At 41.3% G+C, this 25,647-nt stretch overlaps 1 protein-coding gene across 3 annotated transcripts in view; it reads left to right on the top strand.

The window, feature by feature from the left end:
* IFFO2 (intermediate filament family orphan 2) overlaps positions 1–17,958 on the top strand; it is a 50,674-nt gene extending 32,716 nt beyond the window's left edge. Inside the window, exons 3-9 of one of the 3 annotated variants that reach the window (XM_039509472.1) lie at positions 307–402; positions 2,875–3,015; positions 4,957–5,099; positions 8,903–9,023; positions 12,655–12,744; positions 13,516–13,646; positions 14,096–17,958. In XM_039509472.1, coding sequence (XP_039365406.1) covers positions 307–402; positions 2,875–3,015; positions 4,957–5,099; positions 8,903–9,023; positions 12,655–12,744; positions 13,516–13,646; positions 14,096–14,201 — 828 coding nt within the window. In that variant the 3' untranslated portion in view covers positions 14,202–17,958. Of the gene's footprint in view, positions 1–306; positions 403–2,874; positions 3,016–4,956; positions 5,100–8,902; positions 9,024–12,651; positions 12,745–13,515; positions 13,647–14,095 lie in introns of all 3 variants that reach the window. The other 2 variants (XM_039509471.1, XM_039509473.1) reach the window with 2 other exon arrangements.
* Positions 17,959–25,647: the final 7,689 nt, after the last annotated feature.

Here is a 25,647-nt window from a genome sequence, read left to right as displayed (position 1 = left end):
AGATTGAAGTAGGGGAAAATATGCTGATATGATGCAACCCGTGGACCACACTCCATCTAAATATTCTCCTCTCCTTCACTCCCACTATGCTCTTGGTTGAGCAGCAAGGTAGGCCAGTCCTGAAACTCACCCATGCTCCCTCCACCACTTGCATTTGTAGCAGAGTAGCAGTGGGGCTATTGAGGTTGGTGCAGGTGGTACAGGGCAGGTTTTCAAGGCTACCAGCTATTTTCCACCTTTGTGAAGCTTAGCAGTTAAGTAAATACTTGCAGATATTTAGCTCTTTCCTTATTTTCTCTCTCATAGGAGGCTCAAGAAGCTGAAGCTGTCCAGGAAGAGTTAAATGAAAAGATTGAGCGGCTGAAAGCAGAGCTTGTTGTCTTTAAGGGTCTGATGAGTGATGTAAGTACCCTGGGAAGTAGAGTGGCCCACCCCCACCTGCTTTTGTGAAATCTATCTGTCATGCAAATGGCTTCATTCATAAAAAGGTTATGGTTTTAATGAGTGCTGCTTTGTAGTTAGTATTATGGCTGCCTTTATGATCTAATGCATCAGACAGATCACCCCCTCCCCCCCGCCCCTGCTTCCTGTCTGGTCTGTGTAGAGATGCATTAAACTTGCTGCTTAGCCCATAACCCTGACTTCCCATTCCCTTCTCACCAGCTAGCAACGAACTCATTCAAATTTGCAGCCTTTGAAATGATGCATTGGAGAATCCACATGCTATTAGGGTAAAAGTTCAACCATTATGCAGCCATTGGTACTCTTCTAATACAGGGTGATTTTGTTTTGAGTCCTACAAGCAGTTATTGTCAGAAAGGAAATCTAAAACGGCAGTCCCAATTCTACCTTTGTGAAAGGCTCTTATCGAGACTATCCTAGTTTCTGTGTCATTGGTTCCAGGATATGGCTTTGTCTGCAGTGCTGCTGTCTCCTTTTAGAAAACTTATAAACTGTGTATATCTCTGGAGTTCTACCATTGTCCTCCTTTGAGTCTACAATTTCCCCCAAAGCTGTGGGATCTGGTATTGTCATGACTGGCAGTTTTGAGAACTTTATCTTACAGTCTGGCTATAGTCATAGCATGTTGTCTGACTGTCAATGCGTAGGGTGTGTAGGGCTAGTGTGCAAATATAGGTGAGAGGAAAATGCGTAAGTAAGATGAAAGAGCAGGATTTTAAGGTTCACCTGGCTTCTCTTTTACTGAAGAGTTGCTGATGCCAGCAGTGTAGCTAAGATCATTCATGATGCATATCTAGTCTGTCATTTTATAAGAATTTTATCTCTCCCCCCCCCCCCCCATCCCCTTCCCAGTCTGATGCAAACTTGCAGAACCTGCCCCCTGAAGTTGCATCCATTCTCTCAGGGCTGCTAGGCCTACTCGTCCTAAAAAAATTCAGCCGTTCACTGGCCCCCTCTTTGGGTGGTTTATCAAAAATAGAAAGACTTGCTGGGTTAAATACAGTCTGAAGGAGAGCAATTTAGAGAGACAAGGTAGGTGAGGTAATATATTTTATTGGCCCAACATCTGTTGGTGAAAGAGACAAGCTTACGCCAGAGCTCTTCTTCATGTCTGGGAAAGTTACTTGGAATGTGAGCTATTTGTTACAGCTGCATCCTTCCACTGTAATTTTCTACTGTGCATGCTGAGGGAGGTAGTGAATACAACATCCTGTCGTATTTGAAGTACAAGTGCTTCCTCCAGGCTTTCTGAACTCTGCAAAGTGGAGCTAAACAGAGTGGTAGAGAAGGCCACAAAGCTGTGTGGAAAGCCGTAACTGTTTTTGCATAGTTACCCAATGATATTCAGGGGGTCGGAGGTTGACTTGGAGGTTACGTTTTTTTGTCCTGTTGACAAACTGCACAGATATAAATGCTCTTTATCAAAACTTTTGTCAAATGTTTTCATGTTTGTGTAGACTTTTTTCTGAATACAAACACTTTGATTAAAAACAATCTTCTCTAGTCTACTTACTTTTCGTGTGGAGAAAGATTACCCCGGATGGAGGAAATTAAAAACAAAACAAACCTTTCTGATTTAGTTAGCGAAAGTAGTGCTTACAGAGTAATACACGTCTCTGACTGGTGTTTTCCCAAATAGCCTGCTTTCGCATAGTATCACTTGCATTCAGGCCAGTCCTTCCCAACACAGCATAGTTTTTTCTAGCACAGAAACTCTACAATTGTAAATGGAGAAAATCTCCTCAGTCATGCAGCAACATTGCCAATGGGGAAGGAGGAGTAGCTACTTACAAATATATATAACTTCTGTCTAATATGCAGCACGATATGATGCAGTGACACACAGTTCTCTGCTGGGACAGAAGACAGATTAATGTGGGTATTACTTTTGCTCTGTACTACACTCACATGGACTTCTACAGACCTAGCCCTGTTTTAACTTTTTTGGTGATATAAAGTTGGTGCACAATTTTTTCAGAGCAGAATCTGACTAACTTTTCTTTACAATGAAGTGCTAACTTCCTATCTGAAGTGGGCAAAAGTGATGAAGTATCAAATCCCCCATCTTGTTCTTTGCTTGCTTAACAGGTTTAAGTCTTTCCCTCCATTTCATAGCTTCACAGAGTCCATAAGGGTTGACTTTTGCTGGGTCTAGGAGTCTCTCTGCTATGGGAATTGAGTATCTCAGTAGCTAGTGTTCATTCTCAAACACTTGTATTTATTGGAATCAGATTTGAAAGTGTTAATTCCAGTAGTTGTCTAATGTAGACTATCCTTGTGCTGCCTTTCCCTGGAGAACAGGCTCAATGTGATGTAAGAATGGTGTGCTCCGGGTTTATAGAGATACAGTGGGTATCTCTTCTCTCCTGAACTGTAACGCTAGAAGATAATCCACTACTGTCCTTCCTGCAGCCCATGACAGACCTGGACACAAAGATCCAAGAAAAGGCTATGAAGGTGGACATGGACATCTGCCGTCGAATCGATATTACAGCTAAGCTGTGCGATGTAGCACAGCAGCGCAACTCTGAAGACGTTTCCAAGATATTCCAGGTGATTAGGCCCTGAATTTTCTGTAGGGCAGGACAAGATGGCAGTATGAGGGGAGGGGAAAGCAAGGGAATATTGGGGAGTTTAGTTCAGGCTCAAACTTCATCTAACATTCTCAACTTCTTTTGAAATTTCTCCCCAGTAGACTTCTTTTCTTCCTGAATCTATCTCCAGTTGTAGCAATGATCCACATATTAAGACTTGAGAGTTTATAGAAAACCTTCCAAAGAGAGCTCAGAATGTCCTCTGAAAAATACTCTTAAAGTTTGGTGGCAGTTTACAAGTAACTGTACAAAAAAGCATCCTGGGATTCCATGTTCGTCTAAATGGTTCCATCAGATTTGCTCTCTTCAAGTAAGAGGATTTTAACTTCATGCAGTATACTTGCATCCTGTGATCTCCAAGTTGAGCCCTTATTTTTGGCTCATATGCCATGATGAGAAATAAATAAATTCTGTGACTGATGGTTAGTTAACTACAATTACTCTGATATGTGAGGGTGAATAGAATACAGTTTACTTTCCCATAGCTATATTGGCTGCGTAATATTAACAGTGGAAAAAGAGTAATTTATTTTGCTCCAAAAGTAGGCAGTTATAGCTCAAAAAACAGAGCTACTGAGTGATCGAGTGCCTTTAACACAGTCTTTTTTTATCATAACTGCATTTTAAATTGATCACTGGCCCTTCCAACTTACCTCAACTTCCCTTTCTGTCTTCGAATAAATAGGTCTGACTTTTTTAATCTTTCTAGTACAGGAGCTACTTAGGGCTGCACTGTACAAACTTAAAAAAAAAAAAAAAAGTCCTTGCCCTTCTCTTGAGCCTTTCACATGGATATGTCTTAAATGTGACGAACAGTAAACTCTCCTCTATTCCGAATCAACTTTTTAATATATCTTATAAAATGCTTAGATAAGGTAAATATGAGTTTTCATTAGCTTTTTTGGGGGGTGGGGTGGGTGGGGGGTAATCTGGACAGAAATTGATTCAAATTTCCTACTTGATAGGGGGAGAGAATTGCAGCTCCCCTGTGTTCATCACTATTCCATTTTTCTAAAGAAATCTTGTCTTTTAACTTTGATAAGTGGTAAAACTGTGCTACTGCTCTAAATTGAGTACACAGTTTTGATCAAGTATGCAGTGGTTAAAATCATCAGCACAAAGAGCAACTCCGGCAAATTAGTGAAAATTAAAGAGGAGATTTGGCATATATTTTGTGCTTTAAATGTGTTAGAGACTATATCACACCATCTGTAAATACTCATGAATATTTGTGCTGAAGTCCCACGGGACAAAAGAATGATCCTTCACTTTGCAGGGTTAGCTTTTGGGTCTCTTTGCACATCTATCAACTGCATTTATTTCGGTTTGTTCAAATATTTTCACAGTTCAGTTCCCACATATCTCTTGTACTGTCAAAGTGATGACTAGCAATCTGTGCTTGTGATAGTGGGGTGGGAATAGCAAAGGAATCAAGATTACCTTTGAGTGTTGTGTACTTTCTGTGAGTGTTCAGCTCTGAAAACACCAGGCTTGTGATGGTAGTGGCAAGAAAGGGAGAGACTGTCATTGCTCTCAAGCCTGCTGCCTGGGCATTCTTGCCAGCTTATGCTTGGTCCCTGTATCGTTCTAGCCTTCGCATGCTCTTCTGTAGCCCATATAATGTTGCCAGCGAGTACATCCTGTACGTAGAGCTCTGGCAGTCTGCAGCTTGCTTTGCTCTGTGCCATTTTGAACTGCTTCCTTTTGCTCTACGTTCACCACTTCTTAACAGATGCGATTCCTGTCCTTAATGCGTTCAGTCACTCGTGCACCTGAATCGCTGGGTACTGATGAACCATTATCTTCCACCCAACCTAACACCTCTCCTTTCTTATCTCTGCACCCTTCGGTGCAGCACCTCAGTTGAACCTTCCAGTCACTGCCCTTCTCTCCGATTAAGGTGGCTTCCAAAAAGAGAGAACGCAAGCTAACATCTGACGAAGACCTCTCTGAGCAGGATGGAGACAACAGCAGATTATCAGATGACGAAGTCAGCTGTTCTCTGAACATTACAGATGAAATGAAGCGAATGTTTAATCAGCTGTGAGTATTCTGTAGAGTATGATGTCTTTATTGTGGGACTTTCAGGTCAACTGAAATGCCAAATTCAGATTTTTGTTGTTGCAATCCAAGACCACAGTGTGTTTCCACAAACTTTCTAAACCTCCAGTAGAAATAGTTTTTCACCAAATATTCAGCATTAGTTGAACTCAAACTGCAGAATTTTGGTAGTGCATAAGACTCAGTGAAATTTAGGTATAAACAAAAGTGTAACTGAACAGTTTATTTTCACTGTCCCCACCGAATAGAATGCAGAAAGCAAGTAGCAATAAATGGTGAAATTAGACTTCTAAACTTTTATTTAATAATCACCCTGCTTGTAGCCAATGTGTAGCATGCTCAAGAATGAAACTCTGCCCTTATTTATATGGTCTGGCATAAATGTTAAGGATTTCCAGAGTTGTGAGATTTTTTTTCCTGCATCTGCCTCTTTGTCTGAGTGGAGTGTGAGAATGTGAGATTTGAACAGATGTAATTGTTTTTCCATAACTTGTTTGCTAAATGCACAGTTCATGCTATGAATACAGAATTTCTGCAGGAAGGTTTGGAATTAACTTTAGCCAACAGTCATGGTGATCCTGTCTAGGAACTCCAATATCAGAATACCTAGTTATGGATGTTAAGGACACTAATGCTGGAACAATTTTGCTCATGACTGGTGTGTTCTTGCAGATTAGAATTAGTAGGGCAAATTCCTGCTTTAAACACCCCCCCCCCCCAAAAAAAAAAAAAAGGTTGGGATGGTGGTAGCAGAGAGCTCTGCTATCAGAAACTCCAGAACCATCTTGCTGGTGCAGGACAAGGTAGTTCAGGAAGTCTGGGGGCTATGAGCTCTGCATTGCTCCTTATTGCCTCTCCAGAGAGGATTGGCATGTGCTTCTCTAGCATCTGCCACCAACTGTGGCAAGCATGCTCTGGGGGCTTTGTCATGTGCTCCCCGCACCTCCCAGTCAGCTGTTTCATGGTGTGCAGGAGGCTCTGGGAGAGAGTGGGAGGAGTGAGGGCACTACAGGCTGAGGGGATGGGGCGGGAAGGGGTGGAGTGGGGGCAGGGCCTGTGGCAGAGCTAGGGGTTGAGCAGTGAGAACCCCCCAAGACATTGGAAAGATGGCGCCTGTAGCTCCATCCTCAGAGTCGGTGCCTAGACAAGGAGCCGCATATTAACTTCTGAGGAGCCGCATGTGGCTCCGGAGCCACAGGTTGGCCACCCCTGTACTAGATAGTAAACTTCATAATTGCTAGAGTTCAGGCTTGTTGCTTTCTGCCCTGGTTGAGTGCTACCAAAATAGTCACTATAAGGCTTTTCAAGTCTTACATAATGGGAACTCCCTGAGCTGGAGAGCTGTTGGTGGCTCCCTTATTAATGCCACTCCAAACATGGACCTTAGGTGCTCACTATCACTTCCCTCTGGCTCTCTTCTCCTTGTCAACGTTCAGCCAACTGCAGTTCTTTCATAGTGTAATAGAAATGCATTTTAGGTTTCTTTACTTCTTTCATTGCTGAAATTCAGTGTGCTTAACTGCAAACCAACAGATTATTTTTGAGGAGTTTTTTAGTATTTAGCATTTACAGTATTATACTGAAAACACGATACAAACACTAATTCCAACACTAGTTTAAAAAACAAGGAACTTAAGATTTGATTTGTATGGTGAAGTCCTCTTAACAGGGCTGGCTCCAGACCCCAGCGTGCCAAGTGCGCGCTTGGGGCGGCATTTTGCCGGGAGGGCGGCAGGCGGCTCCGGCGGACCTTCCGCAGTCATGCCTGCGGGAGGTCCACTGGTCCCGCGGCTCCGCTGGACCTCCCGCAGGCATGCCTGCGGATGCTCCACCGGAGCTGCGGGACCAGCGGACTCTCCGCAGGCACGTCTGCAAGAGGTCCCCCGGAGCCGCGGGACCAGCAACCGGCAGCGCGCCTCCTGCAGCATGCCGCCGTGCTTGGGGCGGCCAAATTCCTAGAGCCGCCCCTGCCTCTTAATACTGTCTCTCTAATACTCTCCTAATTAGCAAATAAATATTCCAAGTCCACAACACACACACTTTACAAAACTTTCTATTGGGGGGACTCATTTGTTACATCATTCTGAGGATCCTTTGGTATGACACTAACCCCTCTTCATTTTGTCTTTCTTATCTCTTCCCACGCAGCCAGTCATGCTGCTGGTGTGTGTTTTGCTTTCCTTTTTCCTTTCAATGAATTACTGACACAAGCTTTGCAGTAATTTATGGCTCAATTATTAAAATGCAACAGGCTTCTACAATGGTTTTTTATAAACATGATTTAATAAGAAAAAACTCTTGTATCAGCAGCAGCAGCACCTAGAAATCCTGTCATTAACTTCAAATGTCGTTGATCTAAATAACACTGGTCATAGGTTCATCTAAGTGACCTGTGATAAACAAAGGTATTTCAAACTTGCATCCCCTTGGGTTTTGTGATGATGGATTTGTGGGTGGGAGGTGCGGAGGATATACACCACCAAATAATCTGACTCGTACCAACACCAGACATGAAAATAATTTGTTTTTTTGAGCTGTAATTAATGAGGCGGATCATTAAAGCACTGTTAGTGAAAGGTCCTGAGTATTCAAATAAAGCTAATAACTGTCTTTGAACAATGAATACAGCTAAAACAGGCAGCAGTTTAAATTGGGTGGTTTTTTTCTTTTCAAACAGTGAGCTCTTAGAGTGAAAAGAACTATGATTGAACAGACTGTGAAGGGTGGGTGCATTAAACTGGAAGTTTTAAAAATAAGCAAGGCTGGTCATCAGTAGACGTACATTCCTTGCCTGTCCTCTTGCCAAGTTCTTTAACTTTTTCATAAGATACAGAGTTGGACTCAACTTCCGGCTTGATGTGATCATCTTAAAAGGAAATGAACTCAGGAAACAAAAATATGTCTAAGCCTGAAACAAGAGAGCGACTATAAAACAAGAAGCCCTTTTTTCAGGCTCTGCTTCAACACGGGAAAGAAACAAAGTAGCTAGAGTAGAATTTCCATTCTGCTGCTGTTCAAGTGTCTCAAGTCTCTTCTTATAACTTTAATTTACTTAGTAACTGCCCAAATTAAAGGGACTCTGTCAAATTAAAATGATTGCAGGCTATTTTTAACCTATGTTAATGAAACTATTACTCAAAATGGAATTTAAATGAGAAAATAAACAGGATTTTTTACTCATGCGCTTTTGTGCCACTGTTTGGTGAATGAAAATCAGTGGAGTCTATTTAATTTGTTCACAGTTGGTCTCTTTTTTGGAACTGCAACATTTGATTTGCAAGTGCTGCAGGCGGAATGTTTGTGTAAAAACTTTCCAGTTGACACTTTTAAAAAAAAAATCCCTGGGAACCATTCTGTTGGCCTTTGCTTTTGGGAACATTTAAAACTACATTTTCAGTAAAACTTGATTTACTCCTACGTAACAGAATAGTTTACAGCATTCTTGTGGTTTAGCAACTGTTCAGTGCTGAAATAGCAAACTTAAAGCACCATCTAGAGGCCAAAACTGGAATTGTCTCTTTAAAGTAGAATGAATGTTGACAAGATTCCAGTACTCTGTTGCAGGTGGGGAGAAGCCCAGGTATAAGAACGTTGCAGACAGAACAGCAAGCCGGTTTTTAATAGCCTTTAGATTTTTCAGCTGTTGCATTGCTGTTTCTTTTCCTTTCCTCCTATAGTTTTAATGTAGTGTTTTAAGCCTGTTCTTTTGGAGGTATTTCCAAGACTGTGGAAGGACATGGTTTGAAATTTCTACCCTTTTTTTCTTTTTACTGCTCTTTTAACAGGCGTGAGACATTTGATTTTGATGATGACTGTGACAGTTTAACATGGGAGGAGAATGAAGACACCCTGCTTCTCTGGGAAGACTTCACAAACTGCAATCCTTCAATTGACCTGCAAGGAGAAGTGAGCTGAGTTCTGTTTTTCACTTGTTTCCCATTTATTTCCTTCAGGGGATGGCATACTGCAGTTTATCATGTATAGCCACTCTCAGCCTTTGGATCTTTGGCTGGTGATCCAGTTTGCCATGAAAACTTGCTTTTTCAGATCCTCTAACAGTTTTGGCTTGCTTTCTGATACTGATCTACCCTCCATCAATCTTGTCTGTTTGCTCCCTCAAAACTTAAATATAACGTTAAAAATAAAATACAAGGCAAAAGGAACTAAAAAGATACTTTTTAAAACTAATGCATCTCATGATCTATTGCTTTAAATCTTATCCTTCCCATACTCTCACTTGCTCATCATCCCTTAAAGTCTTTTAAGTACCTTTGGCTGTAAGCGCCTCCACTTAGGGGCCGTTATCTCACTTTCTGTGTAAAGTGCTATGTACATCTGTGGCTGTGCGTAAATATCTATTTAGAAAATATGTATAGAATAGTATCCACATGCCACAGATGTGATGAGCTTGAAGACCTTGGCCATCCAGGTATTTTTATAAAATGTCTGTTATATGTAGCCCATAGAAAGCCAAAAGACTTGAATTACTGGGCTGGATAAGGTCTCAGGGATCTTCTGAAACAATGGACCCTGTGCTTCCGTCTCCCCTTTTGATAAGGCCACCTGGCAAGAATCTCATGGAGTTTGCTGTTAATAAACAGCTGCTTTCAATATCTTAGTCTGTTTGAAATAAATCTGATTGCTACAAGCTTCCTCTTTTAGAAAATTTTGAGTGTTTAAGACAGGCTTTGAGAGAGAAGATTTAAACAGGGGGATCCTGGAGGTGTATACACTTACTCCATTACTGAATAGCATGACAGCTCTGGGTGAGTAGGAATTCTGCCTCCCCCCACCCCATCACCAGTAGAATATAAAGATGCTGAGGCAGCTGTCTCCTGAATATTGTCTTGTGTTGACTGCCAGGAGTGTGTTAATTTACATCTTTCCATTTGTGTATCATATGGCACATGCTGAAACTGCAGAGATTACTTAAAAGAGCTAAGACTGCAGAATACTGCATATTTAGCTATATGTCTTCTGGTGAGCCGGGAGAGTGCCAGAATGATAAAGTAATGGAGCTGTGTGCTGGAATTAGTGACAGATTATTTGCATATAGCCATGTGTGCATGTATAAGCTCAGTTATCAGTGGCATATTACAGAACTCAGACCTTCTGTGGTGTAACTCTAAAGGTTTTAAGAGGCTTAAATCCTTCTGAATGAATATTACACAAGGAAAGGGTAGATTTGCCTTGTAGATGGAGATTCTGAATTAAGACGGACTGGTTGAGTATGTGCCTGGGCTTTAATATCATAGTGGCTTGCCTGAGTCTCCCCCAGTAGAGGTTTTATTCCACACCCCAGCCGCCTTCATTTGTGGCTGCCTTCCTTAAAACCCTTTTGCATGGAAAAAAAGAAAATGGGATAACTCTGGTAAATCATAGGCCCACTAGCCTGACATCGATCCCAGGCAAACTCATGGAAAGGCTGATATGGATGCAATATTTCAAGAATTAAAGGATGGTAGAGTAATTAATGCCAATCATCATAGTTTTATGGAAAATAGGTTTCGTCAAACAAAATTTAACTGTGATGGTTTACTTAGCCTTCTGTAGGGCATTTGATTTAGTCCCTTTTGACATTGATTTAAAAAAAAAAGGGGGCATTATACTGAAATCAATGTTCATATTAAATGGATTAAACTGGTTAACTGATAGGTCTCAAAGTAATTATAAATGTGTAATTGTTATCGAGTGGGATTGTTTCTGGAATGTCCAATAGCAATCTGTTCATTGTGCAATGTTTTATATTTTTATCAATGTTCTAGAAGAAAATTGCAGATAATACAGCTTGGAGTGGTAAATAATGATGGGAACAGGTCAGTTGTACAGACTGATTTGAACTGCTTGGTGAGGTGGGCTCCTTTGAACAATGTGTTAATAGTCAGACCATTACTGGACTTGACTGTCCATTTCTGGTGTCAACACTTCAAAAAGAATGTAGAAAAACTGGAAAGGGTTATTAAAGAGCTAAAAGAATGATTCAAGGTCTGAAAAATATGCCCTTTTGTGAGAAACTTACGATGCTCCATTTAGTTCATCCAAGAGAAGATTAAGAGTAACTTGATAATGGTCTTCCTATATGAGGAAGAGATTTTTTTTGATGCTAGATGGCTTTCTAATCTAGCAGAAACAGTATAATGGAATTAAATGCTTGGAAGCTAAAACTAGACAAATTAAGTGTGAGGAGAACTAACCATTAGCACAGCTTACCTAGAGATGTGATATACTCAGTCATTTAAAGTGTTTGTTTAGAGGCTAGATGTTTTCTTAAACAAACCTCTCTCAAACAGAAGTTATGGGCTTGGTACAGAAATTTGCTGGCTGAGATTCTCTGGCCTGTATTATGCAGGTCATCAGATGAGACGATCAAAATTGTCTCTCTTGGTTTTAAAATCTGTTAATCCTTCTTTGTACAGCACCTAGCACAATGGCGTCCTGGTCCAGGACTATGGCTCATAGATGCTATGGAAATACAATACTGCATAATAATCTTTCATCTTTTTGTGCCAATCTGTTCATTTGTGGAGCCTTCCTCAATTCATGAATCAGACTACTTCCTGTTCACTCAAACAAAAAAAAACAACAAAAAAAACGCCCCATGTAAGCCTTCCAGTAATCTACCAAAATATCTCCAGTATATCATGGTTGGTTTGTCTGGCACTGGCTACACTGCTATTGTTTATTCAGTGGAAACTCTTTGGAGCTGTGGATGTCTCTCTTGTCTGTACAGTGCCAAAATCACGGAGACTCAACTAAATAACTTAATCTATAAGCCAGATTTCCAAAGCACTATTCCTTGTTTACAAATAAAGTAACACTTGTGAAAAAATATTTCAAATCATAATTAAGGCTAAGATTTTGTCTTGGCTATGGGCAATAAAGTAAAATTCATGGACGCTCATGACCTGTCCCTGACTTTTTTACTAAAAATATCCATGATAAAATGGGAAAGGACTGGGCAGCTGCAGGGGCTCAGAGCTCCAGAGTCCCCCAGTCCCCACGAGTGGCTGGGGAGCTGCTGGGGATCCCCCTGTCCTCTGTAGCTGGTGGGAAGCTGCAGGGTATCCCTGCTGCCCATGGCAGCTGAGAGCTCGAGGGCCCACTGCCTGAGGCAGCAGGGGTACCTCACAGCTCTCTGCCACTGTGGGAGGCAGCGGGACCCTGCAGCTCCCAACCGCCAGAGCTCAAGTCATGGAGGTCTTTAGTCACGGAGTCACTAAAAGCCAGATTTTTAGTTCTTTAGGCGCCTAGTGGGATTTTCAAAAGTATCTAAGCACCCACACCCATTGAAATTAATGAGTTTTGGATGCTGAGGGGGGTTTGGCAATCCCACTAGTGCCTAAACACCTTGAAAAATGTGACTTTCTATGGGACAAACCCTGAAGCTGTTATCCACAAGCAGTCATGGTGGATTAAGGGTGGGGTAGGGAGCTAGTTGTGTAACTAAAAGGCTACATGATTGGGACCTAAATGAGCTATTCCATAAACCATTTTAGTCTGTCCTCACTAACTGGCCTGTAATGTTCTTCTGTAGCAGGAGGAGAATCTGGGAAACTTGATCCATGAAACAGAATCTTTCTTCAAAACAAGAGACCAAGAGTATCAGGAAACAATAGGACAGATCGAGGTGAGAAAGTGCCCTGTGAAAGAAAAATACTCTGCATAAGGATTTATTCACCAGCTTAAAAAACTGTTATGAACTTCAGTATTGTGGGTACACTCCCTGGCCCAAATTGTGGGCTCTCTTGCAAACCACTGAAGATGATGGATTGTATATATGTAACTGTAGAACTTGACCCTCGGCATCATACGCAGTAGGGCACATCCGTCCTCCATAGCGCAATAACCTACTTGAGACTACTATATAGAGTGAATGTAATGTTGTAACTAGTGGGTAAAGGACAGCTCAGATGGGTATAAATAAAAATACATGGAGATTTTGCTAGTTTTCTACAACATCCTTTCTGTGTCTCTTTGGGAAATCCCTCTAGTTGCTAAGGAATGATTTCAGAGAATGCCAGGCTGCACTAGTATAGCTTCTCAAGATATTTATGCTCCATCCATGAGCCATAAAATATATAAATAGCATCTCAGGCAGTTTGCAAGTTTAAGGAATCGCTGTTCATTGAAAAACAGGATGCAAACAATTAGTAGCCAAGAGCTGTTGAAAGCAGCAAAACTAAACAGGATTGCAGTATTGGGCAGAAGCTGATAAATATGGTAACCTCAGAGAAGATGGAAAGTAAAGATGCTCTGTGGACCTCATGAATGTGTAAGGAATAGGTTACTGGAGTGCTTGCATGACCTTCAGCATGGCAACAACCTGTAAAACTGGACAGGATGGGGATTTAGCAAGTCTCCTTGTTATATGCTGACCACTGTCTCTTGTTCTGGACAGCTGGAGCTAGCCACAGCCAAGAGTGACATGAATCGCCACCTCCACGAATACATGGAAATGTGCAGCATGAAGAGGGGCCTGGATGTACAGATGGAAACCTGTCGTAGACTTATCAAAGGCTCGGCTGACAGGTAAATAGGATGTTCCTTGGTTCTCTAACGTCCTCCTGCAAACACGTTGCCTAACAGTACATTAAAAAGCAGTTAAGGAAAATATTTCCTGTTGGTGCTTTCTTCAGTTTGGAAAGGAAGTTTTACGCACCTTCCAAAGAGGCTTGATACTCACTGTTGTGTTGGAAGACTTGTATGTCATTTGCGCTCTCAGCTTCCGCATCCCCATCAGTAAAACGGGGCTAGTGATACTCACCTTTGTACAACACTGAGAGTCTATGGATGAGAAGTGCTAGATATCACTATTAATACTAATTAGAAAATGTAAGTCCAGATAGTGACATAGGACACTTTTTTACCTTACTTGAGGATGGAAAGGGACCTTTTTTTTCTTAAAATGAACAGAGAGCAGTGTTTAACAGCATCACTTGCTGAACTTTATCTAAATCTTTCTCTACATTTCTCTGCAGAAATTCTCCATCTCCCAGCTCTGTAGCCAGCAGTGACTCAGGAAACACAGACGAGATTCAAGATGAGTTTGACAGAGAGGCGGACGTGGAGCCTATGGTCAGCTGATACATAATCTGAGCATTCCAGTGAAAGGGAAAATACAGAAAGGAAAAAAAAAAGTGGAAAAAATAGAATACTGACCGAACAGACTAAAAGGCCCTGGTACAGGGTTCCTGAGGACTCATTCCGATACGCATCCCCACCCCACCTGAGGATTGGTGCTGTACATTTCTACTGTTCTACCAATTACAAATGCAGAATTCTGTAAGAAAACATGGTGTTTTAATGGTGCCTTTGCCCCAAGCTGAGCCACTTTGACTCTAATGGAATATTAATAGCAGGTGTTTTTTATAAGAAAAATAAAAAAAGGGGGGGGGCGGGGAATCTGGCTGCAGCAGAGAATGGTGCTGCAAATGTTTTGGGTGTTTCAGTAGGCTTATGACTTACTGAAGGGCTGCACTGATTGGCAGAAGGAACACTGTGGCAAAATGAGCATGGACCACAACACAATTACAGTTCTCTGGCAAAAAATAAAATAAAAATGTAAACACCTCCAAATGTAGCTGTTAACCCCATTTAAAAATAGCAGTGGGTTAGAGGCAGACTTTAGGCTCATGCCATTATAAGGTATCCAAAGGAATCTCTTTATGCCATCTGTCTGGGTGGAGGGACCTTTGGAGTCTGCACAAGCTTTTTGGCTGAGTCTAGAATCCCAAGAAGCAGTTCTCAGCTCGGTGGCAAAGCAGATGGACAGGGTACACTGGGGTGGGAATATCACCGTTAAACTACTATGCAAAAAAAAAAAGCTTGCCTTATTTATATGGAATGTTTGGTCCCTGCTGGGCTACAGTTATCTCTTGGTGGAAGGAAAGCTAAAAACAGTTGCACATGTTAGTTATCTGTAGAGCTTCCTTTGTGGAGGAATGCCTGTTACAATGCCTTTGTTTCCTGGGATGGGATTAGGAGGGGGATCAGCCCTTCAGTTCCTGAATTTTTTCACAATACTTTTTTTTTTTTTTTAACCATAATAGTTGCAGGTCTTACTTTACTGTCTGGGAGATAAGCAGCATAAAATGCAGTTTCATGAGCAGCGTGGTTGAAGCATCAGTGTAAACTGACACACCGTGCTGTAGATGTAGGCTTGAGATGTGACATCATTACAGACCACTATTCTTTAGAAAAGCTGAAAATCAGAAAATACTGTAATCCTTTTTAGGGCACAGTAAAAACAAATCCTAAACTACTGCTGCTCTGGAATTAGGAAATAACAGCCATGTGCTTTCTCTGTGAGAAAGCAAGTAGACCTAGGCCTTACGTGTCTGTTCCTCTGTATTTTAAACCAGAGAAAGCAGCATCAAAAGTCTAATTTATTTACTTTCTATTCAGGGAGCTGGTGGCATGAGATGGGCTGTTCTTGGTTATAATTAGGAATTGTCACAACTGAGCCAAGAGAAAAGGGGAATGGAAATCTCTGACTTTAAGCAAGCAGAAAACAGATTGTTTTGCAGGCCACTGTTGAAGACATAATAGCTCTTAAAAGTAACTGTGTAGCTAGTGACCATTTTAAGATTTAGAGACTAAATTTCAAATTATCTCCCCCTCCCCCCATGAAACTCCTCCCACAGCGGGTTTAAAAATACTGAGAGTGGGAGTGGTTTTCTTCCCATATAGATTGGACAGAGAAATGTCAGGTTTTAGCATCCTCTCAATGTTAAGTGGTGCTAAGATGGCTGTTCTGTACTCATCAACTTGAAATAAAATCAGGGGGATGGCATTGTGAGCAAACAATCTAGTACACATCAGAGTGCTGCTTTCTCCATAACAGAGCACAAGCCTCACTAAAGTAGTGTCTGTATTAGGCAGAGGATGCCTCTTTGAATTTTGCACAACTTGCTTCACTTTGGGGGCAGTGTAACCCTGACAGATCCTTGCTTGTAGAGTAGCTTTGTGTACAGTACCATCTTATTGACTCTGGTTCCATGCACTGCTGCCTGTAGTTCTTTCATCGCTCTTCCTGTTGAGTGTCCTGTAGCTGACTTCTTAGACCCAGACTGAATTGTGTGGGCCATCTGAAACATATGGCCCCCCCCATATCTTTCCAGGTGGAAAGAAATACTGTGACAAGACCTTTCTGGATCCACAATGTGAGTTTAAATTACTCCCGTCCACGAAAAGAACTGTAATGCAGGGACACGCTATTAATTTGACTTTTCTTGATGTTTGAAACATTCAAGCCACTTGTGCATAATCTCTTGTTAGGAGCTCTTTTATCAATCATACTGTACCTCAGTGGCCTTTTTAAAATGTTTCATTACATGTGTAATTTTCTGTTTAGGTCTTTTTTTTTTTAAAGAAACCTGTATTCCAAAGTGCTCATTCCTAGCATCTCTTATCTAGCCAAAGCAGTAAGTTATGTTCACTAGGAGTGGGGTTTGTAGAGTGGAATGAAAAGTACGTGTCAGTCATGCCCTTTTGATAAGGGAATGGGACTCCATGTTTTCAGTTTAAGTATTTTTAAGGTTACCAAGCCTCTTTGAACCTCAGCTGCTAAATATATTAGGTTTCTCAAAAGGTTGAGAGACCATCTGCCAAAGCTGAATGTTTGTAGTTAGTACTCTAGTGACTCTGGAGGAAACTTTGTTTATAACAGGAGTTTGCTCCTGTAGTGAGACAGCCTTCCTAGAGACTTCCAGTCAGCTGTCCTCCGATTATGAAAACCTCTTTTGTAGTGGAGAAGTGGAACAGTTTAAACAGCCGTCCTACTTAGCTGCTGCTGCTTTCTTTGTAAAATGCAGTGCTCTGCAAGGAGACTGGGTCAGTGTTGTACCTTTAATGGTTGGCATGTCGAGGCAGGGAAAGAGAAGAGAGTATCCTGCGTTAGAGTGAACCGCTTGAGGAAGCAAAACTTAGTTGTTGATACAAGTAATCTGTAACCTACAGTTCATCTCATAGCCATAATTATGAGGACCATCTGTAATGAGGTTGCATTGTTTGCAAGTGTAGGAGGTGGGGATACCTGTATAGTAAAGAATAAGAAATAATGTGTATGATGATGAAATGTGTATGATGGTATTAGCAATGACTGTGGTGGTTGTTGTGTTTGTCTGTTTTTTCTATAACCATATGTAATCCATTTTTTAAATTTATCTTCATACTTGGGTTTGGGGTTATATTTTAGTCAAGGCAGTGGACTTGATAGCTAGCAGGGTCAGCCCCTTGGTAGTTATTGAGTTGATCCCATGGTCGTTTTCCCATGAGGTTTTTTTGTTTAGTTTTGTTTCAAATGATGCTGCTGATTTAGCTGACAGTGGTCCCATTTTGTCTGTATTTAACACATCTGTAGTGACCAGATCAAAAGCTTGCCAGAAGAAAAATTGTGAAAATGCTGGAAATCATTTTGATGACCTCTTTTTTTCCTTTGTAAAGCTGTAAATACTTTTTTTATTTTCTATTCTTAACGCAGTGTCATATTGACACTTTTTTAGACTTATAATCAGTAAATCCTCATTGTTTTTTTCCTCATATTTTTAAAGAGGATTTCAAGAAAGCAAACTTTTTTTGCTTATTAGCAGTGTAATAAGGTAGATCAAATTCCTAAAATGGATTTGTATAAAAACAGTGTTTTCAGTGAATAAATCTCAGTGCTTTTGTGGATGCATGTTCTTCAAAAAGTCCAAAGAATCATATGGTACAAACATTTTTCAAGGATTTAATAAATACCACGCTAAGTCAGGCAAGAAACAAGGAATGAAAACATTTTTTTAAAGTATAGGTTGGAAAAACATTAAATGTAACTCAGAGAAATGTGTAATCTAGTTATAAATAACAGTATATTTTCTGGATTTTTGTTTTTTTAAACGTGCAACTGAAGTCAGCAAATACAGGTCTTCCTCTGTAAAGTGTTCTTTGATGGGACTCCAAATTCTCAACACTTTCAAGTATCAGCATGAGAAACAAATGTAACAGGTGTGGCTGGCTGTGAAACACTCCTCCCATCTCTTCCTCATAGCAAGAAAAACATATGTTGCGAACGTTACTGTAACTGCAGAATTATTTTTCCCCATCTTCACTGATTCCAATGCCTTCAACTAGAGGGTGACCAGGATTGGCATCATTTCTGCTAACCACAAATGATACTGCAGATGCATTTTTTACACTTTTAAAATTTGACCTAGAATAAGATTTGTATTTTACCCTCTAGCAGGGTAGAATATATTTGGACTGCAATTCAGACTTGAGGGGCCTGATTGCTAATTTCCTTCCCCCAGTATAAATGGGGAGTAACTCCATGGAATTATACCAGTTGGAGATCAGAATCTTTCTGTATGTAGGAAGGCTTTTTAGAACTGTTGCAATTTCAATATGGTAAAGGCAATATTAACATAGCAAGTATTTTATCAAAAATTTAAATTCCCATTGTCAGTCCAGATTCAGGGCAGGTCTACATTACAGGGTTAAGTTGACCTAAGTTACGTAACTCCAACTATGTGAATAACGACGAGGAGTCCATTTGGCACCTTAGAGACTAATACATTTATTTGGGCATAAGCTTTTGTGGGCTAGAACCCACTGCATCAGAGGCATCTGATGAAGTGGGTTCTAGCCCACGAAAGCTTATGCCCAGATAACTTTGTTTAGTCTGAGGTGCCACAAGGATGCCTCGTTGTTTTTGCTGATACAGACTAACACGACTACCACTCTGATACGTGAATAACGTAGCTGGAGTCTATGTACCTTAGGTTAACTTATTGCGATGTCTGCGCCGCATTGGTTCGACGGGAGAAACTCTTCTGTTGACTTACCTTATGCTTCTTGTTCTGGTGGAGTACCGGAGTTGATAGGAGAGTGATCGGCAGTCGATTTAGTCAGTCTTCTCTAGACCCGCTAAATCGACCCTCGGTGGATCTGCACCCACTGGTAAGTGGAGACAGGCCCTTAGGATGAGTGATGGCATTGGTGGCATAGGAGTGCTTACAGCCATACCAGGAACACCCATAAACCTGTTGAAATGAAGCAGATACTTGCTTATGTTTTCCTTATTTCTATACTGTGGGAAGATCATATTGATGGAAGAATGTTTGTACCTGGAACATGTAGTGAAGAACATCTTAATAATGAAGGACGTCTGACTGTGCTTCATTTTTGTGAATGCTACATCTTTGAGCAGCATAATGTTTGAAAGGGAATGCTGCTGACTAAACGCTTAATGCTTATAATGGTGGAAAACTTTAAAAAGGTCTTTCACCTAAGCTGTTCTGTTGGGATTTAAACTCTGCTTGGATAATAATGCTGACCAAGGATCCAAGGTAATACTCAGATCATTTCTTTCACATTTTGTTTCTAGACGTTCATTTAAAGGTGCTGGTGCACTAGCACAAAGATGCAGTATTTGGATTGCAGACACAGTAAAGGCATACTTGAAAAGTTTTCCTTTTGAAATTACATAAAAATCACTGAAACATTTGTTGGCGTTCAGTTTTGTCAGATCTCATTTTCACAAAACCTAAATTTTAGACCAACTTTGGCCGAATAGTTTTTTTATACCAGAGGCGTGGGGCACTAACAGATAATACCAAGATCCCAAATCATTAAGCAAATTGTACACATGTAGGTTTGTACCAAATACCATTTTTAAAAGTGTACTTGAAAGACTTACCTGTCAAGCTTTGAACTTAGCTTCTTATTTGAGCTTAAATTTTCCTTTTAAAATGTCTTTATATGCATTTGTGCATAGCTTTGGGGTCTTGATCTTTTGTATTTAAAGCAGCCTTTCAAAAAGCTCATCTTTTGAAGTAGCAGAGATTTTGAGAGGCTGGATGAAGTTGGATGCTGATGAAGCCCTCAACTCTTTAAAAGAGCATGTCAGGTCTCCTTATCTGTGACTTGTGGCATTCCAATAATGAAGCACTTTCACAAACAAGATATGGTCTTAAATCTGAATAGGTCTGTCTTTTCAGGCAGGCAGTGATGCTAACATCAGAAAAACTGCTTAAGAAATAGTTACGTGTTTGACTTCATTGCAGTTCTTGTCCAAATGTTTTGAAACTGACAATCCAAATCATTCCCATGGTGGAACATACATGTTACCCCTGTGCTGCAAATCTGGGCCATGTTTAGTTTGTTGGCTGCCTGAAGTGACAACCCATACAAAGATTTAATCTTAAATCTTGTTCTAGAAATAAATGTTTAAGATGGTTAAAAGCTTGGGCACTGAACCACACTTCCTTTATAATACGGTTTCACTGAAAGGAATATACAAAGTCATCTGTCCCTAGGATTAAAATATTTTTTAGCTAAATTTTGCCAAAAATGGTATTTATTTTTTAAAGTGTTTAAATGGGAGACATTAATTAACTCCTTTCCATGCCATGTCACTTTGTGTCTGTTAGGGTTTTTTTGGATCATGTAAGAGTTTTATTTTAATACTCATTAAAACAGACTACTGTTCAGAGTGGAAATGAAACTGTTTACTGTATTGTTGTAAATATTGTGCTTTATATTCTGTATATTAGCTTATTTTAAAGGGAAAAAATGACTTGAGTGATGATGCTATTTGATCTCCAGTAAGGAAAGATCCAAGGATGAACCAATTCCTAAGCTTGCTCCAGAAGGGCCATGGTTTCTTGCCCTGAGTTCAGATTTAAGTGGATTGTCCCTCTGTTTGGGAGTCTGTCCTTCAGTTTGAAAGCAGACCAGTTGGTTTATAAACTGTCCACAATTTTTGAATTATCCATTTTGGAAGGAGCACTGGAAACATGCACAGCAAGAACCCAAAGCATTTGAATTTGAGGTAATCCACTGGAACTCACAATTCCCCTATTAGTGCCAAAAACTAGCGACTGTAGATCTGATCTAGCTGCCTGTGTACTGTTTTTTCTTGTTCTGTCTTGAAAGGGCAAAAATCCAAGCACCTACCCGCCTCCATTATTCTCAGCCATCCTGTGCTGTGGTACTGCTCTTCCGAGAAGCATTGCGATATTGGTTCATCTTTGTGCTCTTGATTTATAAACATTCTAACTATGAATGTTGATTTCCAAGTCACGTACCAAATGGGCTTCTCTGTGAAAAGAGGCTGTTCTGAAGCTCGTTGATGAAAACGGGTTATGGTAATTGTCTGGTTATGAGGAAAAACCCCTTAAAATAAATGCCAAACTTCCTGGTTGTCTGTTTTGTGTGCATCAGTTCTTGTCTTCCAACACTGTTCTTCCATAACACCTGACATAAATGCAGTAAACATTTCCCTGGAATAGAAACTCATCAGCATTGAGTCACTCATCCAGCCCTCCAACCTTCAGAGGAAAGGGCCCCTCAATGTTCTTAATGGTCCCCTTCCCCATTTTCTAAAATCTAGACACATCAACTAACCTGAGAAGCATAAGCTAGCAGCATTTTATACAGGTAAGACTAAATACTAGCTCACGCTCACAGATCAAATCCAAAGGCGCAAAGCAGATAGGGCTGTCATACTGAGCTAAGCCATTCAAATAGACTTGGGTTTAGGTACAGTATATTTACCATTCAGTGATGTGTGTGAGCAAAAAATGCTATAAAATGTTTGCTAAACAGTTCAGTTCTCTGAAGGTGAAAGGTTCCTCATACAGCCCCTCAATGTTTTGCACTTTATAGCAATTCATAAGAACATAAGAAAGGCCGTACCGGGTCAGACCAAAGGTCCATCTAGCCCAGTATCTGTCTACCAACAGTGGCCAATGCCAGGTGCCCCTGAGGGAGTGAACCTAACAGGCAATGATCAAGTGATCTCTCTCCTGCCATCCATCTCCATCCTCTGATGAACAGAGGCTAGGGACACCATTCTTACCCATCCTGGCTAATAGCCATTTATGGACTTAGCCACCATGAATTTATCCAGTCCCCTTTTAAACATTGTTATAGTCCTAGCCTTCACAACCTCCTCAGGTAAGGAGTTCCACAAGTTGACTGTGCGCTGCGTGAAGAAGAACTTCCTTTTATTTGTTTTAAACCTGCTGCCTATTAATTTCATTTGGTGACCCCTAGTTCTTGTATTATGGGAATAAGTAAATAACTTTTCCTTATCCACTTTCTCAACATCACTCATGATTTTATATACCTCTATCATGTCCCCCCTTAGTCTTCTCTTTTCCAAACTGAAGAGTCCTAGCCTCTTTAATCTTTCCTCATATGGCAGGAATTGTGTGATCTTGGCTAATGATCCCAAACAGTGGCAAAGCTAGGATTAGACCGCAGGAGCTCTGATTGCCTGTCCCATGCACTGACCTTTTAATTTAGAATGGCTTTATGCTGAAATGAAGAATAATGCTTTGTCTTGTCACTTTGTATCAGACAATGTAGGCTTCATGCAGTGCAGGACTATGGCAAGCCTCTGCTATGAATAGGGCCCTACCACATTTATGGTCCATTTTGGTCAATTTCATGGTCATAGGATTTTTAAAATAGTAAATTTCATGATTTCAGCTATTTAAATCTGAAATTTAACAGTATTGTATTTGTAGAAGCCCTGAACCAAAAAAGAGCTGGGGGTGGTGGTGGTGGTCTGCAAGGCTATTGCAGGGGGGGTTGCGATACTGCAACCCTTACTTCTGTGCTGCTGTTGGTGGCAGTGGCGGTGCTGCCTTCAGAGCTGGAGAGCAGAGCCACCGCCAGCAGCAGCATAGAAGAGTGGCGTGATATGGTATTGCCAGTCTACCTTCTGCGCTGCTGCTGGTGGGGTGCTGCCTTTAGAGCTGAATGCCTGGCCACCGGCCACCACTCTCCAGCACCCAGCACTGAAGGTAGTGCAGAAGTAAGGGTGGCCCCCCTAAAATAACCTTGTGACACCCCCACAACTCCCTTTTAGGTCAGAACCCCCAATTTGAGAAACACTGGTCTCCCTCATGAAATCTGCATAGTATAGGGTAAAAGCACACACAAGAAAAGATTTCACGCTGGGAGACCAGATTTCATGGTCTGTGACGTGTTTTTCCTGGCTGTGAATTTGGTAGGGCCCCAACTATGAATGAAAAACTTTTATTAACATTTGCATAGTGGCAGAAAAAGGAACATGACTGCACACAACTGGCTGATATGTCTTAATACCTTTCTCTCTTATGTATGTTCTTCCCTTCTACACCAAGCTCACCAAAGGACATTGGTCCAAGTTTGGAGATAACTTGCATCTTATACTGTCCTAGAAAATAGTCTCTGAATTTTAAATACTCTCGGAACTAAACAAAAATCCCACTGACTTAAACAACAGAGCCATAGTTTTGAAGTACTTCTACTACATTCCTCCTGGTGGCTCTGCTGCTGTTTACTGCTGGAAGTTGGCAAGACTGAACAAGTCTATAATATATAACTAAACTATTGTTGTATGTAAAGTAAATAAGGCTTTTAAAATGTTTAAGAAGCTTCATTTAAAACTAAATTAAAATGCAGAGCCCCCCCGGACTAGTGGCCAGGATCTGGGCAGCTTGTGTGCCGCCTTTGGCACCTGTGCCATAGGTTGCCTACCCCTGTGCTAGTGCATGAAAATTAAGCCACCTGTGTTCTGTGGAATGTAACTGAGCCTGCTCTAGGACAAGATTTCTACCTTGGGTCAAAAGTCCATCCCTATGCTTCAAAATTACGTAAACTGATGAATTACACAAAGCTCTAGTTTGTAAGTAGGACAACATTTGTTTAAACAAACGTTTATAAATTGTTCCAACTATCTACCACAAGCTCTCCATTTTCCCTCTCCCCCCACCCCCCCCTTTTTTTTTGCTTTGCCCATGGCCCCTGCTCATTCAAAAGAGACAACAGTACCACTGATGGCAAATTATTTCACTTCTCCATTGTTTCCTCTACTCTCATGTGGATTAAGAGCAATAGCAAAGATTGCAGGAAAACTCAGAGCTCCCTTGTTTTCACATGCATGTCTCAATTTTAAGTGTCCATGAAGGGGAGGGAATACTTCAAAGCCAAGTCTGTACCTTAACAGTAAAGGAGTACCAAGATTGTATTTAGATTTATAATAAACTGCTCTAGGTTCCTTTACAGTTACAAAAAACAATCAAACTGAAATCAGCAGCTGACCCTAGCTAAAAAAAGAAAGTCTTCAGCAGACCCCTCCTCCTCCTCCCCACAAAACCTCAATGAAAAAACAGGCCTTGTGGTAAGCCCAGGAGACATTGCTTTGTTTCACCTTTTTTTGAGGAGGAGATGAGCAGGGGCTTGTCAACATTCCTCTGTCAGAGGAAGAGATTTTTCTCATTCTTTTGCGTGTGGCTTGTTGAGAGCTGCTCTCTAAACTTTAGACAGTGCTCCCCTTAAACATGAAACAAACAGCGTAACTTCCTCTGCTGCCTGCCTTTGTATTTACACAGGAACTAATGATGTACATTGTTAACTGGGCTTTCTAGACTCAGAAGCCAAGATTTTCCAAATGACTAGTGATTGTGGCTGCCTGGCTTGAGACATGTCAAAAGGGCCTGATTTTCAAAGGGTGAAGGCTTAGCATGTCTTAAAAAATCACCCCCCTTTCTGACATCTCAAGAGAGGTTCCCAAAACGAGTAGTTCCTTTTGAAAAACTTTGCACTTTTTTTTTTTTAAACTGTGTAGCTTATTTGCCCTCTTCACAGATTTCAGGAAGGTTGGTGGGTAGATCTCAAATAGGCCTTGCAGTTCTGCTGCTATGCTGGGCTGCGTATTTTTTGTTTCACAGCCCATCCTGAAGCCCCCGTGAGTCACATCTCACTTATGCTCCTTGTGTGAAGAGATTTCCCCTTCAGCTCATCCAGCTGAGCCCTGTGTTTTTGGAGTGGGAGGACAGGGGTTCCCCTGCAACAGAGTTCTGAGTGGCTTTGGGGCACAAATATCAGGGGGTAGCCATGTTAGTCTGTATCCACAAAAACAACAAGGAGTCCGGTGGCACCTGAAAGACTAACAGATTTATTTGGGTATAAGCTTTTGAGGGTAAAAGACCTCACTTCCTTCAGATCCATGGATTTGTTCCAATAGCTGGATAATGATTCAAACTGTGGGCCAGGAAGCATTTGTCCTGGAGCAACAGCCTCCTGTTTATATTCTCCAGACAGAGGATACAGTTTTCATATAAATGTTTGAAGAGCCGATCCTGGTGCTGTGCCCAGGTAACTCATGGGAACCAGGGGGTGTCTGGGGGTGTCCCCATGTGACTAGTTTGGTCAGTTTCTAGTTACCAGGCATAGTTCTCATTTCCATACATAAATTAATTTTATTCTCTAATTCTTGCCCCCCCCCCCCCATGGGGACCCTCTGGAGGGGGGTGGAGCGGGTACAGGGTGAAGCTGAGAGGCCTGAGCCCACCCCTCCCCCCACTGGTCTATCCAAACTCTCCTTCCCCACCCCCCGGGTGACCCTTTAAAGAACTTTACCGACACCTCCCTCTTTGTATCGGGTTGTAACATGAAGCAGCAGCCGATTGGTCAGGAGGCCCCCAACTTATGATTTGATTGGCTGATACAGCGCCGCCCTCGGACGGAACGGACTGCACCATGTGCTGGAGGGGGGGGG

This window comes from Mauremys reevesii, linkage group 21 (genome assembly GCF_016161935.1).
Source record: "Mauremys reevesii isolate NIE-2019 linkage group 21, ASM1616193v1, whole genome shotgun sequence".
NCBI lineage: Eukaryota > Metazoa > Chordata > Testudines > Geoemydidae > Mauremys > Mauremys reevesii.
Note: the sequence above shows the minus strand (reverse complement) of the source record. Positions and strands in the feature narration are given on the sequence as shown.